General features: G+C 36.9%; 3 protein-coding genes and 2 non-coding genes across 6 annotated transcripts; all 5 read right to left on the bottom strand.

The window, feature by feature from the left end:
* Positions 1 to 6,597: 6,597 nt before the first annotated feature.
* LOC119986370 lies at positions 6,598 to 6,695 on the bottom strand. Its single transcript, XR_005465258.1, has one exon. It is a non-coding gene; the product is annotated as a small nucleolar RNA snoR100 (small nucleolar RNA).
* Positions 6,696 to 7,312: 617 nt separating this feature from the next.
* Positions 7,313 to 7,410, bottom strand: LOC119986371. Its single transcript, XR_005465259.1, has one exon. It is a non-coding gene; the product is annotated as a small nucleolar RNA snoR100 (small nucleolar RNA).
* A 397-nt stretch (positions 7,411 to 7,807) lies between these two features.
* Positions 7,808 to 8,488, bottom strand: LOC119985186 (60S ribosomal protein L27a-2-like). Its single transcript, XM_038829392.1, has one exon. It carries the CDS (start codon positions 8,431 to 8,433, stop codon positions 7,984 to 7,986), a length of 450 nt encoding a protein of 149 aa, XP_038685320.1. The 5' UTR covers positions 8,434 to 8,488; the 3' UTR covers positions 7,808 to 7,983.
* Positions 8,489 to 12,402: 3,914 nt separating this feature from the next.
* LOC119985275 (DEAD-box ATP-dependent RNA helicase 20) lies at positions 12,403 to 16,780 on the bottom strand. 2 transcript variants are annotated; one of them, XM_038829522.1, is made up of 10 exons: positions 16,592 to 16,780; positions 15,806 to 16,449; positions 15,542 to 15,721; positions 15,282 to 15,443; positions 15,022 to 15,176; positions 14,486 to 14,578; positions 14,287 to 14,372; positions 13,977 to 14,203; positions 12,785 to 13,018; positions 12,403 to 12,699 (listed from the first exon to the last, which is right to left on the bottom strand). In XM_038829522.1, the coding sequence occupies exons 1-10, from the start codon at positions 16,645 to 16,647 to the stop codon at positions 12,590 to 12,592; spliced, it is 1,947 nt and encodes a 648-aa protein (XP_038685450.1). In that variant the 5' UTR covers positions 16,648 to 16,780; the 3' UTR covers positions 12,403 to 12,589. The 2 variants fall into 2 exon arrangements, with proteins under 2 accessions (XP_038685450.1, XP_038685451.1); XM_038829523.1 differs by having other exon boundaries at positions 12,403 to 12,696; positions 16,592 to 16,779.
* Positions 16,781 to 17,291: 511 nt separating this feature from the next.
* On the bottom strand, positions 17,292 to 19,634 carry LOC119985273 (L-type lectin-domain containing receptor kinase S.1). Its single transcript, XM_038829521.1, has one exon. It carries the CDS (start codon positions 19,429 to 19,431, stop codon positions 17,452 to 17,454), a length of 1,980 nt encoding a protein of 659 aa, XP_038685449.1. The 5' UTR covers positions 19,432 to 19,634; the 3' UTR covers positions 17,292 to 17,451.
* Between the last annotated feature and the right edge of the window lie 3,017 nt (positions 19,635 to 22,651).

Genomic DNA, 22,651 nt, shown 5'->3' on the forward strand with positions numbered 1-22,651 from the left:
AACCCCAATTAAGGTCCAAAACTAGTTTGTGATATTAGCATGATAAGGCCAAATGAATTTGTAAAATTTGCATATAAGGACTTGTACTTTTCTGTTATTATGTCACGGGTGGACCTTACTTTTTGTAGGAGTGCAGGCGCAAAGCAATATGTGTGTGAAAAGGCTGAAAGGGACTGCCTTGATTGGGAAATATGACTTGTTTTGTATGGTTTTATGTGATTTAGTTATTTTTGTGTGGTTAGACATTAATAAAACTTTATTTCTCTCTCTCTCTTTTTCTTTATTTCTTTGTTTCTAAGCCATATATCACGTCGGTGACTAGAAATTAGGTTAGCAACTTAGCATTAATCAAGAAGAGATTTAGGTTCAAAAAAATGTTTGATTTAGGGTTTATCCTCTCCAGTTTTAGATCTCCCTCCTTTATTCGTCTCAGATCTTCAATCATCAGTGTTTTCGTTGTTCCGACAACATATATTTGATTCATAACGATGAGAGTCTCATATCATGAAGAGATCGGTCTCTCTTGTTGAAGGAAATGCAAGTTCCTTGATTTAAGAACCATATAGTTAGTTTAATTTTTTATTCAGTCTATGTAACTCGGTCGAGTATGATGTAGCTCGTCGATTGCTCGGTGTAATACAATATCGTCCGGGAGTGTCCGACGATGACAGTTGTTTGTATTTTTCTTTTCTTAATTATCTTATAATTCATCCTTACGGTGGCTCGAGTGTCTTAGGGGTCTCACGAAGATATTTTGGCTAATTACGAAGTTACACATTGGTTTTCAATTCTCAATTCTTAAATGTCATATTCATACATTTGGTATGTAGACAATTGAATTTAGACACGTACTGATTATGACAATTCAGAAACAAACTATTTAGTTTTTTCCTCCTTTTTTATTTTATTTTATTTTTGACAACGAAACAAACTATTTGTTCAAGATTGTGCCCCCGTGCAATTAAAATGGCACAGTGAACATAAAAGAACAGACGAGTTTTGATGGCAAATAATCTTAGAAAATCCAGCAAACACATTAATGCGATATTGTCCGTTCTATCTCAGGGAAAAAAAAACTCAAACACATTAAAGTGAAATTATCCGTTTTAGGCTAAAGTCTTTGTTCTCGTGTGTCGTTTCAGAAATACTTTAGACAAGAAAATGTATCACACGGACACGGGATTGGTGGTTGTAATAAAATATAGTTTTATTAATCCAGCATGGGACTACAAATTTTGATAAATAGTAGTATTGGTTTTTTTCTTAATAAAATATAGTTTAAAGATGAATTAAAAACCAAACAATTGGGTAGTGGCAAATATTCACAATCATGAAGGAATAAAAAACAATGTATGATTGCCAAAAGGCGTAAGCATTTAAATTATTTCAGATGGAGCTAATCTTGTTTATTTGTGTCTTAAGATGAAAGATAAGATCAGCCTATGCATACCCAACTCAGTGATCGATCATCACTACAGAAAATCATATATGTGTATGTTATCTTCAACCTCTTTAATTGCTTACACACAATTAATAATATATATATATATATATATATATATATGTAATCTTCTCTTGGAGAAAGGATGTGGATCCATTACTGAGAGTGTACACGTTTTGCATTGCTGGAATTGTACCATTTATTTGATATATATACATATAAAGAGACAGGAAATTAGAGAAGAAGAGAGCTAGCAAAATCCCCAACAAGTAGATATTGATATTGTTGAAACACTATCACAAAAAAATTGATTTAATATTATCTCGAAACTCTGTAAATAATGAAAACGAATTACAAGTTTGAGATGATGGTTGAGTCATGAACTAGGTCGCTCTATTTAAGACGATTATGTGGCTCTGCCTCTGAATTGTGCTAGCAGTGAATAGCAAAGTCGCCTACAGGATAAAACAACTCATAATCTCTCTGAATGAATGCTCTTTACACAAAAACACCAAGAATTACTATACTCGTTTCTGTCTTTCTCAAAATCGTATATCTCATAGAGACCCGTCCTTCTATTTATAATACTCGAAAATGTACCTCTCTTCACCAAAAAAATCAGAATAACACGATTTCACAAAATGGTGTAACGATCAGTTTTAATAAACACAGGAAAATACATTTTAAAATTTTAACAAAAATTAATAAATAGTTTAGAAATCAAAGGCCCTAATATCTATCTTTTGATATATATATATAATAGTAGGATTGAAATTTGAGTCTAAGGTATAATTCTCAAAACTTTAATCAGTGTCCTACTCTTCAACTCATGTTCAAAAAACAGGTAAATAAAAGTTCTTTTACAATATATACAAACATCAACAGACGTACATGATATCAAAAGATTCATATCAAAGTGGGTATCGGCATTTAATTAAACAAATTAAGATTGTTTCCGTTTGCTGACGAAACTGTAATTCCACCAGCCAAAAAAGTAGCAATTTTATACACACTGCATCTTCCATCATCATTTATTATGATGTAAATATAAAAACAACAATAATGTAATTGCCATCAAAAGTGACAACTAATACTCATGAATATAAATAAATAAATAAATATATATATATATACGTATATATAAAAGACGTGATCATAAATATATAAAATTGATGTCATTATAAATATATATATATTTTTTCGATAATCGAGAACGACATCATATAAGTTTATCTGTTAGACAATTAATATGTGCCTAAAACCCAGCGCGTGACTACAATGATATTGTTCCCCCATTGACAATTAAACGCATGACTTTCCGAGTGCATACGGTGCATGACTTTCCGAGTGCACACGGTGCATGACTTTCCGAGTGCATACGGTTTGATTTCAAAGAAATTTATAACTAGACTATTACCCACTTTGTTGATGGCATTATATAATATTCACAACCAGCAAAACCAAGACTATATATATATATAGTGTGTGTAGTTGAAAAATGGATTCTCATATCTTATCACAGTTGAGAAGACTATTATTATCAATACTCTAATAGTTCATGAAAGTTGGAAAGAATGTCAAGCAATTTGTTTTGTTTTGTTTTGTCTTAATGAGAGAGAGTTTCGCGCGTCGTCCCATCACTATGGACGTAGGTGGAAATTAGCTACACTTGGACATCCACTTGATAATGATGCTTATCAACTTTAATCAAAACTGATTCGCCTTCTCCAACCTACCTCCACCATTCAATATATTATTACTTTTAATCACTGATAAATGACCCATGTTAACAACTTAGTTACTCACGTTCCTCTTTGAGTATTCTAGCAAACAACAACCTACTTTTGAGTATTCTGACAATTATCAATTGATCCATCTCTACTTCAATTGGGTGAAATTATCGGTCCAACTTCATGAGTCGATTGATGGTTTATTATCTACCTTGGAATTTGGGCCGTTAATAGGTCGATATGCGGATAAAACCGATCCATGCCCACCCAACCTTATGAAAGAAAAAAGAAGAGAAGAGAAGAGAAGAGTACACATTGCACGTTTAGATAATCTCAATCCATTAGATATTATTTTGTGGGGCCCTGAATGAGCACGTAACAACAAAAAAATACTTGTCAATTGCTTTAAAGTTGTCCATTCTTGTTGCCACCACCTTTTAGTTTCAAATATCATTCCATTTCCATACGAATTGAGACCATGTAATTAAAAATGGAGTCGAATCACTTCAATTATTGTCGATTGAGGTATGGTCTTGTCAAATCTCGTCCTCATAGCAACTCCAATGGAAGTCATTTGGGGTGCTTCAAATGTTCCTTTTTTGATGGATGGAGTGCTAGTTGTCCATAATAGATAACATTTCACACTTGAAAATTTGTTTATCCATACTCCATATTTGGAGTGTCTCTAATTTGATGAATAGTAATTTTTGTGGGATCCACTCAACCAATTAATTGATGTCACTCATCTCTTACCTCTCTTTTGCTTTTGTTTTTCTCTCTCTTGCGGGACTCACTGAACATTTGGAGTGCTAGCACAGGAGTACCCATTGTGAGTATATTGGAGTGTTATACTTGATAAATCAATAGATGCACATGAATTAAGGTGTATGGAGTGTGGGAACAAGAGTGCTCATTAGAGATGCTCTTATATCCCAATTCCCATGCCCGGATGACTGACTCTTTTGTTATGCCAGTTATTATTGGGATTCCAACAGGTGGTAATCTAATTATCCAGGTTGTTAAATTGTAGGCATAAGATTTTATATGTATCATGTGAGACATGTGGAGTCCACGAATTCACTTGGATTTTGTGCCTTCAACTAAGTAGTTAGGATTGAGATACCAACTGTTGATATCCAGGGGCGAACCTAGCCTCCCGAGTGTATGGAAATGAAGACGTTACCTAGCATGGAGTTCGAAGTTCCATCATTTTTCACTTTTATGGTCGTAAGTGCAACAATGTTACAACAGCAAAACCTAATTGCAATATGTGCTCATGTATGCTCTTGAGCTTACAAGTGCTTATGTTTGGACCATTTGTGTTTGTATTAGTTTTGGACTTTTAAAATACATTATTTATGATTTACACGACAAAGTCATTTGTTTTTGGCCTAATAAAACATTCAGATACATAAAATATTAGTGGGGTCAATTTCAAAATACTCTATCTATTTGGGAAAAAAAATTTCAATGTGGTCAATTGACCCCCAATCTCTATGCTGTGGGTCTGCCTTTGTTGATATCTTTTATCATTTTTGTTTGTTACTCTGTCCTCATAAGACTTGGACCAAAGATGAAAGGACTTTCATTTTTCCATGATATTGCTAGGAAGTCCTCAATCAGCATTATCAGTTACCCATCCAATAAAAAGAGAGAAACCAATAGTGCAGAGTAGAAAAAAATATGAAAATACATATTATAATTTATGGTGCACTAGAATGAAAAGAAATAAAAATGACAGAGATATAATAATAGATAACAAACTCAAAGAAAATATAGAGATTAAAAAAAGGAAATATAATAGGATCTTAGTTAGTGACTAAATTGGTGCTAGGGAAGTCAAATAAATGAAGGATAGACACTATAGTAGAAATGTGATATTCAAAGTTGTAACAATTATATGCGCATCAAACTTATGAGTCACGAATTGAAACTTTGGAAAACGATTTTGAACGAAGATTGATATCAATATTTATTATATTTGAAAACCATTTGGCTACAATTTAATATTTATAGACTTGGAGACGCACATGATATGATGCTTAGGTAATATTGAGATCCCTTAGTACATGTTTGCAAATGATATAGTTTTAGTGAATGACAATATTGAGATTAACTCAAAATTGAAGAAGTGAAGACAAGCCTTAGAGTCTAAAGGATTTCATTAATTAGGACTAAAACAAAATATAGGAAATATTATTTTTATCTAGAAATAATCCATTCCACATTGCTAATTTTCTAAGATGATAGAGACATTAGTAAAGATATATCTAACAAAAATTAAAACGAGGAAATGACGTGAAAGAGTTCATATGAGATTTTATGGATTAGCTATATAACCACTGAGGATGCCAGCATACGAGTATTGAGCTTGATGAGAATCAACATGCCCATAAAGACAACAATGTAACGATGAGGAGAATTGATAAAATTTGTACAAGTGAAGCGAAAAAAAGACCTAAAAAGGCAAGACTTGAAATGATATAGATTCAATAAGAATTGATAAAAAAATATATTTCTAGATAAAAATAAATGGCAAAAATGAATACATGCAACGATTTTGCATTGATTTTCTCAGACTCACATGAACGACCCCAAACGTTCGGAACAAAAGCTCAAGTGATGATGGTCCAATACCAAGTAGTAGATAAGCAGAATGCACACCATTACTTGTAGAGATACAAAAGAGACTGTTTAGCTGGTTTGGTAGGGTGAGCCTTTTGAGTACCACCAGTAGTACTAATGAAAAATAATGAACTAATTCTACTACCTTTGCTCACCCTCCAAAATCATGACAAGAAACTACTTTCACACCGGGAAGAAAAAATCATGGGGTGGGTAAGAACTAAGAATACCAGAAGGGTGTAACCGCTTCAAAATAGGATCACAAGGAATACTAGCTCGAAAATAAAGACCCAATCTAAGCTCCACAAACAGCGCATATGGGACAAGAAAAAACACAAACTATATATGTTAAACTCTTAATCCAAGAGAAGATACGTCAGTTATACTTCCAGAAACAACCATTCAAACCATCACGTGAGATAAATTCAAAAACTTATTAGCACAAAACAAATATGTAATGATGTCGCACCCACGAAAACAAGACGCCTACGAATCTTATTTCCTATTAAAGAGGAATCCAACATTTTATCCAATACCCCATGGTAGATAAACCGTCCATGTGTCCCATCATTCGGAAGGCAGCTCTTATAAAGACCTCATGGTAGCATATTCGTTTTCAAAAAGAAAATTAAAATGATTGCACATTCCATCCAATACCTTGCAGTACAATCCTCCATTATCATAAGTAATCTAGAGGATGATCCAACATGATATTTCTTTTTAAAAAAGAGAACCCAAATGATCCAAAATTCTATCAACCCTTTTTCCAGTGCAATTGACAAATAAGTATAGAAAGAGAGGAAATGTGGGTAGTAACCAGGCCCTAAAATCAGAGAATCAGAGAGAGCAGACATGTTGACCCTTATATTTCTGTGCACATCACCATGCTACATTCATGTTTGAATCTACAGCATCGGCTTATTGTACACAAAGTTCTCCTATAAACGAAATACTTCGATTAAAAGTACACTTTGACACTATCTGACTATCTTAGGCCTAACATCTAGCCACAGTGATCATGACTGAAAATCTAAGGATGTCTAAACAAGAATGACAGATCACAGTCATGTCAGTCATATTTGTCATGAAAGAACGAATACAATCGAGTAAAATCTTAAGCATTTTAACACTAAGAACACTTCCTTTTAACCCTTGATATCGCTATCACATGGGTCGTAACCAGGCCCTCAAATCAGACAATCAGAGAGAGCAGACATATTGGCCCTCATATTTCTGAGCACACCACCATGACCTTCGTGTTTGAATCCAGAGCATCGGCTTATCGTACACGAATTATCCCATTCATCCACCACTTTGATTAAAAGTACACTTGATACTATCTTAGTCCTAATATCTAGCCATTGTGATCATGACTAAAAATCTAAGAATGTCTAACCAGGAATGAAATATCACATTCATGCCAGTCCCGTTTATGGTGAAAGAAAGAATACAATCTAGTAAATCTTGAGCATTTTAACAGTAAGAACAGTCCTTTTAAAAACCCTTGATATCGCTATCATATGGTTCGTAACCAGGCCCTCAAATCAGAGAATCAGAGAGTGCAGACATGTTGACCCTTCTATTTCTGTGCACATCACCATGCTACCTTCATGTTTGAATCCAGAGCATCGGCTTATTGTACACAGATGATACCATAAACGAACCACTTTGATTAAAATTTAAAAGTACCCTTTGATACTCTCTTAGGCCTAAACATCTAGCCTCATTGATCATGACTGAAAATCTAAGGATGTCTCAGGTCAGTCCCATTAATGATGAAAGAATGAATACAATCGAGTAAAATCGTAAGCATTTTAACAGTAAGAACAGTCCTTTTAAAAACCCTTGAAATCTCTGTCATATTGATCACTAGGCAGCCTACTCCTAGTCTACTATTGATGTGCTTCATCAATAAAACAAGAGGTAATAAATCCTCACAGAAGCCTGATTGCAAGCTTTGCAAAATTTTAAAATAGTTTGATATGAAATCACAAACAAAAAAATATCAATCTGAGAAGACCAAGTAATTCACACAATCACCTAATTAAGAGCAAATTATTCCACAAATAGTTGTAAGAGATCATTATCTTTGTTAAGCAATATAAAACTTGTAGATCTAAGACGTCCAAATCCATCAATAACCATAATAACAACATACCAAAGTAGCAATAAAGTTACGAAGAAAACCTATGCGGTGAGAACAACCGCTCCGCCGTTCTCCTTGATCTTTTTCTCGGCAATTTTAGATATGAGCTTGGCCTTAACAACGATGGGCTGATTCTCAGGCAGGACACCCTTACCCAAGACCTTGAAGTAGCCAAACTGGGTGACATCAATCACCGGAACATTGCCGTCCTTGGAGGACTTGACCTTCTCCTTGATGTCCTGGGGAACCATGGACCAGAGCTTGTCTATGTTCACGCTAGGACAATAGAACCTGTTGCGTAGCTTGTGGAAATATCGCATACCAACCTTTCCGAAATACCCTGGATGGTACTTATCGAAAAGGATTCGGTGGTGGTGCATACCTCCGGCGTTACCGCGTCCTCCAGGATGCTTCCTGTGCTTCCCGATACGTCCATGCCCCGCACTCACGTGGCCCCTCTTCTTCCGGTTCTTCCTCAATCTCGTCGTCATCCCTGCTACTCTCTCTTTTCTGTGCTGGCAAAGCTGAGGAGCGGCGAGAAGGAATTAGGGTTTTAACGAGTCATTTTGAAGAGAGTTAGACCCATTGCTTTTACGATTTTGCCCCCGCGTCAGCCATTTATTTAGGGTTTTATTGAAAAATGACCCATGTTAATAAACATTTTTCAAATATAACCCTTCTTTTTAAAACATTTAAATCTGACCCTTTCAGTCAAGGAAAAGACATAGACACCCTTTCACGTCTTTTTATGCACTTCCCTCTCACTTGGAACCCTAGAAATGGTTTCCCTCCTAAAACCACTTCCCTCTCTCTATGAAACCTCACATATCTAGTGAAATCCATATGCCCAAACTCAAATCTTCAAGGTTGAAGTGTCGCAACGTCAAATCTTCGTAAGTTGTCATAGCGATGTCGCCCACAATGCCAACAAGCCTAAAGTCAGCAATGCAAGCTTCGTCTTCGTTCCTGTTGAACATAGAAGTGCTCACCGTCGTCGATAAGTGTCCCGCCCTTCGTACAAAATATTTCGTTGATAAATGCCTGTTTTTTTCGTTGAAAACTATATTTGTTTTCGTTGATATGAGACAAATTTTTCGTTGGAAACTTCGTTTGTTTTCGTTTAAACTCAGACAATTTTTTCGTTGATGATATCACAATTTGTTAGAGTCACTAATTTTTCATTGATAACTATTATATGTAAGGTTTATTATTGTACCTATTTTCGTTGATAGTTATTTGTTAGGGTCACTAATTTTTCATTTATAATTATTATATGTAAGGTTTATTACTGTAACTGTTTTCGTTAATAGTTAGTTTTTAGGGTCCTTAATTTTTCATTGATAACTATTATTTATTTGTAACGTTTATTACTATAACTGTTTTCGTTGATAAATATAATATATCATACATAGAAATTAAATAATTAGAGTTATATAAATTAAATACAATTAAATACAATATCATTTTCCTGATCATCAATATAAGTAATCCTTTCATTCTTTTCATCCTCATTTCTTTTTTTCTTTTTTTTTTCAACAATCTCCTCTACAGTCTTCTTCTCTTCTTTCCTGTATGTATTCTGAGTCGATTTGAGGGCCAAAATTTTCTGCTCAATTGAACTGAGCCTTACGAAAATATCAGTTGTATCATTATCAACCTAATAATACACTTATCAACTAAAATATAATATATTATCAACGTAAACATGGTAATTATCAACGTAAAAATTTACATTATCAACATAAACATCTATATTGTCAACATAAACATTCTCATTAACAACGTAAACATTCTCACTATCAACGAGAAAAAATATATTTACCTCCTTGTCTTCCAGTAAATCATTGAATGTCTTGGATTTTGGTGTCTTTGTTGATGGCCACTTCGACATTATGGGCAGCATTTTTACATCAAGACAGTTGGTAAAATGTTCAGCAATACTGGGAATAACCTCATAAGCCAACAATTGAAAAATCCAAGGGAAACTCAAGAGATTGTACCACTCATAATCATTTTTCTTTTCCTTAAATTTATCAGATCTACCAACAAGACAATTGTTCAAGGACTGAATTGTTTTCTTGTAGGACAAAATATCCCATGGATACTTGTTAAATAGATCCACAGTCATGACTCTAGCCTTGCCAATTTAACAAAAACTTTAATTATCAATGATAAAATTATAGTAGTAAACGAAATTATAACATAAACTAAATCATTTGTCAACGAAAACACTATTAAAGTATAAACGAAAAAACTTAAATAGTAAACGAAAATTTTAATTATCAATAAAAAAGTTTGTCAACCAAAATAATAAAATTCCCAACGAAATAAATAGATCATCAACTAAAAATAAATTACGTTACATACCTATCCCTTCTTTCTTCCGAAACTTTATCATAATAGTTAATCAATTCGCCTTTCATTTCAACAATGATTGATCGTCTTTCATGAAACCATCGTTGTAATAAAGACTGCAGATGATCCATCAACTTTGTAATAGGTAAGTTTCGAACATCCATCAATATTCCATTTAACTATTTAAGCATTCAGTAAAACTTAAGTAGTAACCATCCTATTCATTTAGACTGGTCGAACCATGTTATGTGTTATGCATCTAGCCATGGTTAAAGTCTTTGGTTGAGAAACCCCCTTCATTGAAATCGTGATATTATCAACGAAAAAATTGTTTGAGTTTAAACGAAAACAAACGAAGTTTCCAACGAAAAATTTGTCTCACATCAACGAAAACAAACATAGTTTTCAACGAAAGAAACAGGCATTTATCAACGAAATATTTTGTACGAAGGGCGGGACACTTATCGACGACGGTGAGCACTTCTATGTTCAACGGGAACGAAGATGAAGCTTGTTGGCTAAATCCACTTGTCCTCCAACATCACCGTCTTTCACAAGAAAAATATTTATACCAATAGGCTCCATAGTCATGACTGTAACCCTGTCAATTTAACAAAAACTTTAATTATCAACCATAAAATTATAGTAGTAAACGAAATTATAACATAAACTAAATCATTTGTCAACGAAAATACTATTAAACTAACTATAAACGAAAAAATTTAAGTAGTAAACGAAAATAATAATTATCAACAAAAAAGTTTGTCAACCAAAATAACAAAATTCCCAACGAAATAAATAGATTATCAACTAAAATTCTCAACGTTATCAACGAAAAATAAATTACGTTATATACCTATCCCTTCTTTCTTCTGAAACTTTATCATAATAGTTAATCAGTTGGCCTTTCATTTCAACAATGATTGATCGTATTTTATGAAACCATCGTTGTAATAAAGACTGCAGATGATCCATCAACTTTGTAATAGGTAAATTTCGAACATCCCTCAATATTCTATTTAAGCATTCAGCAAAACTTAAGTAGTAACCATCCTATTCATTTTGACTGGTCGAACCATGTTCTGTGCTATGCATCTACCCATGGTTAAAGTCTTTAGTTGAGAAACCCCCTTCATTGAAATCGTGAAATTATCAACGAAAAAATTGTCTGAGTTAAACGAAAACAAACGAAGTCTCCAACGAAAATTTTGTCTCACATCGACGAAAACAAATATAGTTCTCAACGAAAAAAACAGGTATTTATCAACGAAAATATTTTGTATGAGGGGCGGGACACTTATAGACGACGATGAGCACTTCTATGTTCAACGGGAACGAAGACGAAGCTTGCATTGCTGACTTTAGGCTTGTTGGCATTGTGGGCGACATCGCTATGACAACTTACGAAGATTTGACGTTGCGACACTTCAACCTTGAAGATTTGAGTTTGAGCATATGAATTTCACTAGATCTGTGACAAAGTTTGAAGGAAAGAGGTATAGATGGAGCGGTTTTACTGGGTTTGAAGGAGAGAGAGAGGTTTCATAGAGAGAGGGAAGTGGTTTTAGGAGGGAAATCATTTCTAGGGTTGCAAGTGAGAGGGAAGTGCATAAAAAGACGTGAAAGGGTGTCTATGTCTTTTCCTTAACTGAAAGGGTCAGATTTAAGTGTTTTAAAAAGAATGGTTATATTTAAAAAATGTTTATTAGCAGGGGTCATTTTTTAATAAAACCCATTTATTTACGTATCATTAAAATATTTTTTTCTATATTTTCTTTTTAAAGGGATAAGACGGATTTTAAATTTCTGAAAAAAATGCTCAAATAAATTTCGTGTATGCATATTTTATTTTACTTGAAAATATCACTAATTTTTACTAATAATTTTGTTCAACAGTTACATAAAGTTACATTGGAGTAATTGCCTTAATTCTTGACAGTAACATATATTACTAAAATGCTGATAAGTGTTTAATACTACTTTTGCTTGTAGCATAAGCATTATAGTCATTGACAAAATGTTGAGTAATGGCCAACTCCGGCCCATTAAAACCATGCATAAATCACTACTCTCCTTTTTCATCATCACTACTCAAAACTCAAAAGTACACTAATTTTAAGTCCTTATTATAATCCAGAATAGGTTGATTAATGAATATTCCTCCATCATACTTCATAACAAAGATCATAATTCATAAAAAAAAAAAAACACAGAAGTTCATATTCTACATAGTGTACATTTGCCCCTTCAACCTACTGAAAAAAGGCATACGGAGCCAGGCACCCACAATATCTACTGCCACATCCTTTTTGCTCCAAGAGGAACAGTATTAGATCCAGAAGTTAATGCCCGATTCCCAAAGCCTCCCCGTCCTCTAGATCGAAAGTTACCCCCCGAACCTGCTAAACACCGCCATAACATCTGTCATTTCCAGATAAACCCAGCACCAGTAGGCACCAGCATATTAAGAAAGGAACAAACTATTACCTCCTACACCAGAACCGGTAGAACGGGACAAGGCAGATAATGCAGGACTCACAATCTGCCCTGCTTCTTGCAGGATCCTTACTAGATCCCTGGCAAACTTCACATTTGCATGTGTGAAAAAAGTGTAAGCAGTTCCTTTAGCTCCTGCACGACCTGTTCGGCCAATCCTGTGGACATAATCCTCGAGGCTGGAGGGAAAATCATAGTTGATCACACATTTAATGTCCTTCACATCTACAAAACATGGAGGATATAAATTAGCCTAAAAGTACTTAAATGCAAGGCTTTCAAACAGATAATAGGGCACTACAAGTCAAATCAAGCAACTTGAGCCAAATATAGCCAATCCCAACTCTTAAGATTGCTTCGGTCAACAAGTTTGTTTAAGAGATGGCTTATCTTGATTTAATCCACTTACATAGAGATGGCCAAAACCAACCGTTAAATAAAACTATTACTTAGGATGATACGGCTTTATATGTAGCCTAAACCACAAATACCCCTTATCCCTGCACCCCTATGATTCGAGTGATCAAACTTAAGATAACACATTCAAGGTAAATGTGCCCACCTTAAACTTGCATTGCAGGGATAAGGAGCAGCTTCACTGGCATTTGCAGTTCCAATCAATATATAAGCATTTGAGTCAACCAGGCTGCCGCAGTAAACCAGCTCCATAACTGTGGATGGGCAAAGATAGTTCCAAACTATAGCACTCATTGATAACTGGCGCAACGACATCCTAACCAAGCTAGCTTTGAAATTTTCGTTTCCCTCATTTTCTATTATAAACTTTAGCTTCACAACCTATGAAATACAGCAGGCTCCAAAACATAAAGCATGGCTCACAAAATCTTTGGCTACCACCCCAATGGAATAAATAGTACTCCTAGAATCCACAAAATAATATGAACTGTATGGACAAGGCAGCACTGAGTGGGCGCCATTCCAGGGCATTCTTGTGAACGAGAAATTAAATGCATCTTAATCCAACTTGAACGGCGCTAGAAGTAACGGATCACACTCATATGTTAACCAAAAATAATCAGTCAAGTTCGAATTGCAGCTTTTCCCTTGCCCCAAACCACAAATTACTTTCCCAGGAACTGGACAGCAGCCGGCCAACTCGCCTTTGTTCAAGACTACATGAATAATCCTATGACTCCTAAGTCCTAACACACAGTGATCCTACCAAGGCCCCGTGCAGCAACATCAGTTGCAGTCATGATAGAACTTCTGCCACTTTTAAACTCAGCAAGGACCCAATCCCTTTCAGCTTGGTTTTTGTCTCCATGGATAGATAAAGCAGGCCATCCATCCATTCTAAGCTGCCTTGTCACTTGGTCACATCCCTTCTTTGTCTCCATGAATATCAGAATTCGACTGCCATCCATCGATTCTTTTAGTAGTTTGATGAGCCTGCACGGGTAAAGCATATCAATACATCAAAAATAGAGTGCACACATACCAGGCCTTCTTCTCGCAAATTGAACAAGACAAACCTGTTGTACTTCTCCACCTCTGTTAAAACTTCAACAACTTGATTTATCGACTGGTTTGCTTTGAGATTTGGTGAACCAATGACCACCTAAAGATAATAACAATTTTAATTCAAGGAATAAGCATCAATTGACTTATAATAAGAAAGGAAATCCCAATATGCTAACAAAAAAATATGTCATATTGCAACAAATCGCAAACCTTGTATGCGTTGCGGAGAAACTGCCTTGCTAGAGTTTCAACCTCCCTTGGCCATGTGGCGCTCCAGTACAAAGTCTGTCTATCTGGTCGAATCTGTATGATGACAGTGGATCAGGTCATGTTAAATAGAACAAAGGTCCAGTCAACAATCTTGATAGTAGAGTGCAACAACTTCCATAGCAGAAGGTGCCATTGAAATATATCTAGCATCCCAACTCTTCTATTCCCAACACAAAACATTACGACACTAAGTGTCTAAGTGTAATGAACAATCAAAATGTTGATAGAATATATGGACTAATAGACCAACACACTGGAGGCCAACTCATACATTTAGGTTTAATAATAAAGAAGCCTCTCAAATAGAGGAAGCCAAATAAGTTTGAATGGACAAAAGAAAATCAGCAACTTAGAGTGTTGTTAGATCAACTTAAATACTATTTGGATAGCATAATAATATTGTCAAGCATAGAGCAGTCAGCAGTCCAACATAAAGAAAAAAGCCAGGAGAAACTTTTTTTTATATAAAATCTTACTTGTGATACAATCTTTCTTATCTGAGGTTCAAATCCCATATCCAACATTCTATCAGCCTCATCCAAGACGAGGTAAGTAACCCTCCGCAAATTTGTGTGTTGCGCTTCCAGCATGTCTATCAGTCGACCAGGAGTAGCAATTACAATCTCAACACCTGGCATAAGGCAACCTTAACCATTAGTATACTCCAGCAATGTGGGTGAATATAGATCTACAAAGAGCACAACCAGACTCCAGGTCCTGAAGTAATTGTAAAAACCTCTTTGAAGATCACGGATTTGGGGTCCTTTAGGAGCACCACCATATATACAAGTACTCCTAACGTTAGCTTGAGATCCAAATTTTACAGCTTCTTCTTGGATCTGAACAGCCAATTCTCTTGTGGGTGCCAATACTAATACAATAGGGCCTTCACCTTGCACTGTACAATAGCAATATGATTTAAACATAAAGGGGTAAATTCTGCAACTGAAGAAGCCGTAAAACAGAACTTAACAACAACGAGTAATATATACTTACCCAATCGAGGCTGTGCACTTACATGTACCAAAGCGGGCAGCAGATATGCCAAGGTCTTGCCTGAACCAGTCTCAGCAATTCCAATCAAATCTCTACCCTTCAAAGCCATCGGCCATCCTTGAGCCTGAATTGCTGTCGGCTCAACAAATCCCAGCCTAGCAATCACCCCCAGGCAGTAATCTGACATGCCAAATTGAACACAGATCATTCAGATAAAATAATGTATCACCAGTAACAAATTACTTCATTAGAACTGAGAAATACCGGGGAAATTTGCCTCTTCAAACATTCTAATTGGCTTGGGTACATCTTGCCCTTCCACCGTAATCTCCCTCCTTGCCCTATAGATCATAACTTCATGCTCCGACATCAACCTAACCGAAGGGCTCTCGATGTAGAAATTCTTTTCAAATGGGACCAAGTTCCCAAAATCCTGCCTCGGAAGAGATATGTTGTCCAGATCCCCTCTAGATGAGCCACCGTGTCTACCTCCTCCTCTAGCCGCACCAAAACCAGGTCTCCTGCCTCCATCTCGACCTCCACCAAAACCAGGTCTCCAGTCTCCATCAGCACTTCTACCACCTCTATCACTCCCACGACCAGAATGGAAACCTCTACCGCCACGGTTGCCACCACCACCTCTTCGGTCTCCAATATGACCAGACCTTCTACCATCAAAGCTCTCTCTACCACCTCCTCGGCCGATATCAAACCTTCCTACAGGGGGCTCAAACGGGGGATGAGAGTTGTAGCCGGCTGAACTGGGAAAAGATCCAGTATGTCCTCTTGCCGAAAAAGCAGGAGGTGGAGGACCTCCATAGGAAACAGGGGCACCACGGCCGTAGGAACCGCCTAAACCAGCACCAACAAAATTAGGACCCGCCGAAGGCGGCTGACCCAGTACGTCGCTGCATTCATCACCAAAAAAAAAAGAGAAAAACTCAGGAGAAAAGAAAAAAGGAGACAAGCACGCGAAATTGAACAAAGAAATAAACTAAATTCCCCAAATTGAAGTCGCGAATATGTACGAGAGTGAGACTTGGAGCACACCTGCGACGCTGACGGTATGAATCTGGGTCGCCGTATCTGTTGTCGTAGGGATTCATATCGCTAAACTGCTAATAGCCTAATACAGTACAGAACTGCTTCTAATCTAGGGTTTCGAATTTTACGATTTCCCTTTCCTTCCGCGAACAGAAAAAAATAATTTGGGAATCTTTTTTACTTTATTCCGAGCTCCTGATTTTTCATTCAGCCATAACTGTTTAAGGAAGCCTTTTGTGGGCTTTTTCCATTATGAGGTTGGTCTGTGGGCTTATACGCCCAATACTAGTCAGGCCCAAAATATCACACGGGCTTCATACGCCCAGTACTGCAGCAACGAAAGTGAGTCAAGGAAGGTTTGCCTACATTCATTCTTATTTCTTGGGATTATGCATTTCTTACAAACTTGTCTGGCAACTTTGTGTTTTGTGTCTGAAATCTGAATATTTATTTCTGCTGTCTCAGTCCAGTGAGTTGCCATTTTATGTGCGTTCAGTGTTAGTGATACCAGGGTTGAAGTAATACTAATTCCCCAAGGAGTGTGGCCACTCACTCCTTCAGGGTAACTTCAGCTTGACAGGAAGAGTGCTTGTGCTTTCCTATGAAGGTAGCAGTTCCACCTGAAAAGAAAGCATCTAAAGCGAAGACTCCCTCATGGGTTGCTGATCTGCTAACGAATGTGATAATGAAGAATGAGTCAGTTGCATCAGTTTGCCAAGAAGAAACCTTACTTGAGTTTCCACTCTTGTCTCAAAAAATTTATTAAATCCAATGGAGGAACCAAAGCACAAAAGTTGTTACATAACACAATAAATTATAATCAAATTTATGGAACATATTTTTTAAAAATGGAAGATGGAAGATATTCACACTGGCAGCTCATCTTGGAACGGCGCAGCCACTCCGTCCCCACCACCACAGCCGCGATCGCTTCCGCTGCGAGTCAATTCACTCAACAAATCAGCAGGAGCGGCGGCAACCTCCTCCCCAACCAAAACAGCCACAACCTCCTTCATGCTAGGCCTCCTTTGTGGATCAGGATGGCAACAAGCCAGACCAAGCTTCAACATTTCCACCACCTCCCCTCTATTACCCCCCTCCAACCTATCATCCGCCGCCTCCACTAACCTTTCTTTGGCATACAAACCCCTGACCCAGTCAATCAGCACCGCTATCTCATCATCTTCAATAGTCACATCTATTGGCCGCCTCCCACAAACCACCTCCAACACCACCACACCAAAGCTATACACATCGCTAGCTGAATTGGGAACCGCCACCGTTGCGAGCTCCGGTGCCAAGTAACCCAACGTACCCACTACTCTCGTCGTATTGGGTGTTTCTCCGTGTTGGTATAATTTTGCAAGACCGAAATCCCCAAGTCTGCCTCGCATTTCATTGTCCAGCAAAACATTACTCGCCTTCACATCTCTGTGGATGACCACCTGGTCCCAGCCGTGGTGGAGGTAGCTCAGTCCTTCGGCGACATCGGTGAGGACTTGACGGCGTTGTTGCCAGCTTAGGAGCTTCTCCTGTTTGTCGAAGATCCAGCGATTGAGGCTGCCGTTTGGCATGTAGTCGTAGACGAGCATTAGCTCGTTCCCCTTACGGCACCAGCCTCGCATTTGGACAAGATTCTTGTGTTGAAGCCTTCCCATACTTGAGATCTCCGCCATGAATTCTCTGAGGCCTTGTTTGGAACCGTGGCTCACACATTTGACGGCGATTTCAGTCTCGTTTGGGAGAATTCCTTTGAATACTCTCCCAAATCCACCTGAACCCAGAAGCTGAACGTTGGAGAACCCATCGGTTGCCTGACTGAGTTCTTCATAGGAGAATCGATGAGGCCAGTATTCCAGCTCCCAATCTTCTACATCTTCGTCTTCTTCAACCATTTGGGTACTTCGCCAAAATAAATAAGCTCCCGATGCACAAATTATCACAAAAACAACACAGCCAATAGTGATACCTGCAATAGCCCCGGCTGATAACGAACTAGACGACTCTAGCCTGAAAACTGGCAAGTTCGTCGTGATTATATCTCTGGCAACCCCTGTATCATTGAAGCTCCAAGCCAGAACCCTCTGTGCCTCAACCCAATTAGTCTTGGAAGCCGAAAAGCCCACATACATCTCAGTAGACACATAATTAGCAATCTCAGGATCCGTAAAACTTAGCGTAGGCCTAGACGGACGGGACACACCGATCGGCGCAACAGTCACATTGATCTGGAAATTGTCACCGTCGAATTCAATCCAAGCATGAACGTTCTGCCCAGTTCGCATATCAACCGGAACAAAACTTCCATTCGAATTGTAATATCCAGCCGTCTGTGTGTCTGCAGATACAATATTATTCAAATCAATCCCGATATGGTTGTCATCAGGGTCGTTGAATTCCATGTTCTGCCCAGTATCAAATTCGACGGCTAGTAGTGGGTACACTGTAGGCACGTTCGTGAAGAGACCGAAGTACTGGCTGGCGATGGCACCAGGAGGCGAAGTAGTATTGGAGAGCACAAAAGCGAGTCCGAAGCCAGGGCTTGAGGAAATTTCTGGTAAAACTGAAAATACAAATGAAGTAGAAAACGAAGAGATGGTCGAAGAATTCGAAGTCTGCTTCATATTGATCCTTGTCGGATAGAAGGCGCGGCCAAAAGAGAACTGATTGGAGTCGTTGGTGAGACGGATTACAGAGGAGTCAATTCGGGCATCGTTGATGAGATCCACACCTGGGTTTGTGACATTGAAGGAGTTGAAGAAGAAATCAAGACCGTAACAGGGATAAAGAAAGAAGGAGAAGCCAGTAAGGATAAGGAGGAGGTGGAGGTGGAGGAACTTCCACATCCTTACATTAGGCGGTTGTCGGCGGCGCAAAGAATGTGGGAGGACGATAAAGTGCGAGAAAGGTGTAGTGGTTAAAGATAATTTTAGTACCCAAAGGAATTGTTGTAAAAGATATACCTTTCCCTGTTTTAACACCCTTACCAAACTGGCCCTTAGCCCCTTAGACTTTTAGTCCAATTTTTGGGCAATTTGAATCACATGATGAAAGAGTCTTTCACATTATGTTTTTAAATTAGTCTCTTTTTTTTTTTCTAATCTCATGCTCTCAGCAAAGAAAATTTTAATTTAAAATTTTGAATAAAATGATTTAGAAAATAATGTTCCAAAGAACCTTCTACACCCAGTTTTTATTTCTTTAAAATATCGTTGAAAAATACGTTTGTCATTATAATCGAATCTTTAACACATATATGCATAACTTAACCGATCATCAACTAAGTCACCTCTCATTGATCTCGAACATGTCTATTAAGATTTGCGAACGAGTACCCGTTTTTGTGTTGGGTTTTCAGCCCATCATTCGCCATTTGAAGTTGGACTCAAGGCAAGGCACCGCACCTCCAAGGCCAATAACTGATTGGCGATGATGTTTAACCCATGAACCTTCTGGTCTTTATTTTTTTCTTTAAACTACACACTTTAACATTCCGGTATTCTATATGGGCTTAAAATCAGATCATTAGACCCCACATGCACTAAATTTTTCGCACATAATGACAAGATAAATTTGAATCAAAACCCACCGATTTGATAACAGAGGTATTATTACTGCGAACGTTCTAGTCCCCTGACGTTTTATTAACAGAATCTTCGCATCAACATAGCTCGCTTAGGAAGAAAAAACACTAAAAAAGTATGACACGAAGGTAGTTGGGGTGGGGGTTACACATTTTCAAGCATTGTTTTCTTTTCCTAGCTGACTATTCGAATGTTTAGCTAGGTTCCCACTTAATTCCAATCAAGAAGGTTGTGCACCCAGGGAGTTAGCCATAGTTGACCACGGAATATATGAATATATATATTATTAATGTAGTCAAAGAAAACAAGCTTTGGACATTTATTGTAGCTGGTCGATTGATAACCAACTTAGACAATTTGGATGAACTGGCCATTAAATATTAGGTTGAATCTTATATAAATCCTGTCGCATCTATTTCAAAGACACAACGATAACACTTGAAACTAGCAGAGGAGAGGACCATTAGATGCAGAACAAGACCTGGTCAAAACTTTTGGGTAGAGTTCAGTTCACAAAGAAACAAGATTGTAAGGATTTTCAATCCACGACTCCATGGATAACTCTTTGAAAATGGACCAGAAAGAAAACAACAGAAACAAAGAAGCAAACAAAACAAAGAAAGCTGCAGCAGTGCGTGCATGCATGCATGTCCATGCCCTCTGCTCTAGATAACTGAAATTTTGATGCCGCAACATCCCTCCCGGCTCCCTCCCTCCGCGTGGTGGCTTTGTGCAGCTTCTACACACCCATCAAGGGGACAGTTACAAAAAGACAAATTAACCTATGAATACGATGCCTTTCAAGTTTGAACAAATGGATCATATTGCAACAGCACAGGGCACGAGTCATTTTTGAAGCTTACGTTTTTCTGGATAAGGTGGGTTCATACACACTCTCCAAAATATCTTTAAAAATCTTGTCTTGTTTTAATTAGCAAAATCTCAACCCAAATACATCAATATATATTATTCGTTATGGGGGCACGAATTTGTTTTTCATGGGATGTCGGCATTGATTCTTATATCTAGGGTTTAGGGTTTAGGATAAATTACGTGCAAGGGTATGATGCATTTTAGTTGTAACAAATATAAATAAATAAAAAAATAAATAACAAATAATTTTGAAAATAAAAAATTTAGATTTTTAAAATAATAAAAGGAATACGACTAACATTTTTTATGTAGATTAAATTAATTAAAGAGAAATTAAAAGAAGGAATACGACTAACATTTTTAGGGTTTAGGGTTTTAGCTAAGACTTTACTTATAAGTTACTTAGTTGGGTTATGTCAATCCGATGTGATATCTTAGTCTTGACACTCCTCCACGCTGGTTGAAAATATCTTTAAAAAAATCTTGTATTGTTTTAATTAGCATGTACTCAAATACATCAAGAGTATTGTTCGTTATGGGGCACGAATTTGTTCTTCATGTGTCGTCGGCATTGGTTATTATACATAAAAATAAAATAAAATAAGTCACTTGTGTGAGAGGTGTTAAGACTTTATTTATAAACCGCTCACTTGGGTTACTAATTATGTCAATCCGATGTGATATGTTAGTCTTGACATTCCCCCGCATGGGTCGAAAATATCTTAAAATCTTATCTTTGTTTTAATTAGCAGTCAAGATAAGCGATGGAAAGGATGTCAAGATATTTAGTGATAACATAGCCTGGCACTTAATTGAGAGACTAAATCCTGAAAGTGAGTGATGTGGAAGCTCTTGTTTGGAAATAAACACCATGATTATTCATTAATTAACTAAGATCTTATTACAAGAGTTTCGACACTTCTCATTTACCTAGCTACCAGAACCTCCAAAAACACAGAACTAAAAGAAACAAAGGCTAATGGTTATCTTCAGTGATTCATTTTCATTCCAGAAATTTTGGTGTTTTGTGTACTCTCAATTCAAAGCCAAATATGCTTGTTGAGGGGCAAACAAACATAATGGAGAATTTTCTCACATGGTTCGGTATCATAACCCTAAATATATTCCAATTAATTAATTAACTAATTAATCAAGAGTTAGGTTAGGTTGGGTCCATTAGATCAATAATATACATCAATCAATAAAATTGTTCCCTTGATTGGGATCCTACTTCCTCATGATGGGGGTGTTGCATACTTGCATTATAGCCCAAAGAGGAATAAGTTGAAAGAAATACTCCAAATATATATATAAGGAAGAATATATCATTCATTGAATGGAGGTGGAGTTCATAAAAGCTTAGAGGCTCCACAAAAATAATAATACATTAAAAAAAGAATTATTAGCATATGTTACCACTAACATTATTGTTGACGAGTTAATTAAATTAGCATGAACCTTCAAATATTAAATTGGGGGATTTTGTCCTTCTGGTTATACATTTTTCTAGAGAGCCGCAACCATTTTTATGATTGATGTTTTTGATGGTCAACTATAGCCAATGTATGAAAAGATGTGCAGATCATTTCAATGATACTCTTTGACATCA

Source organism: Tripterygium wilfordii, chromosome 19, assembly GCF_013401445.1.
Source record: "Tripterygium wilfordii isolate XIE 37 chromosome 19, ASM1340144v1, whole genome shotgun sequence".
Taxonomy (NCBI): Eukaryota; Viridiplantae; Streptophyta; class Magnoliopsida; order Celastrales; family Celastraceae; genus Tripterygium; species Tripterygium wilfordii.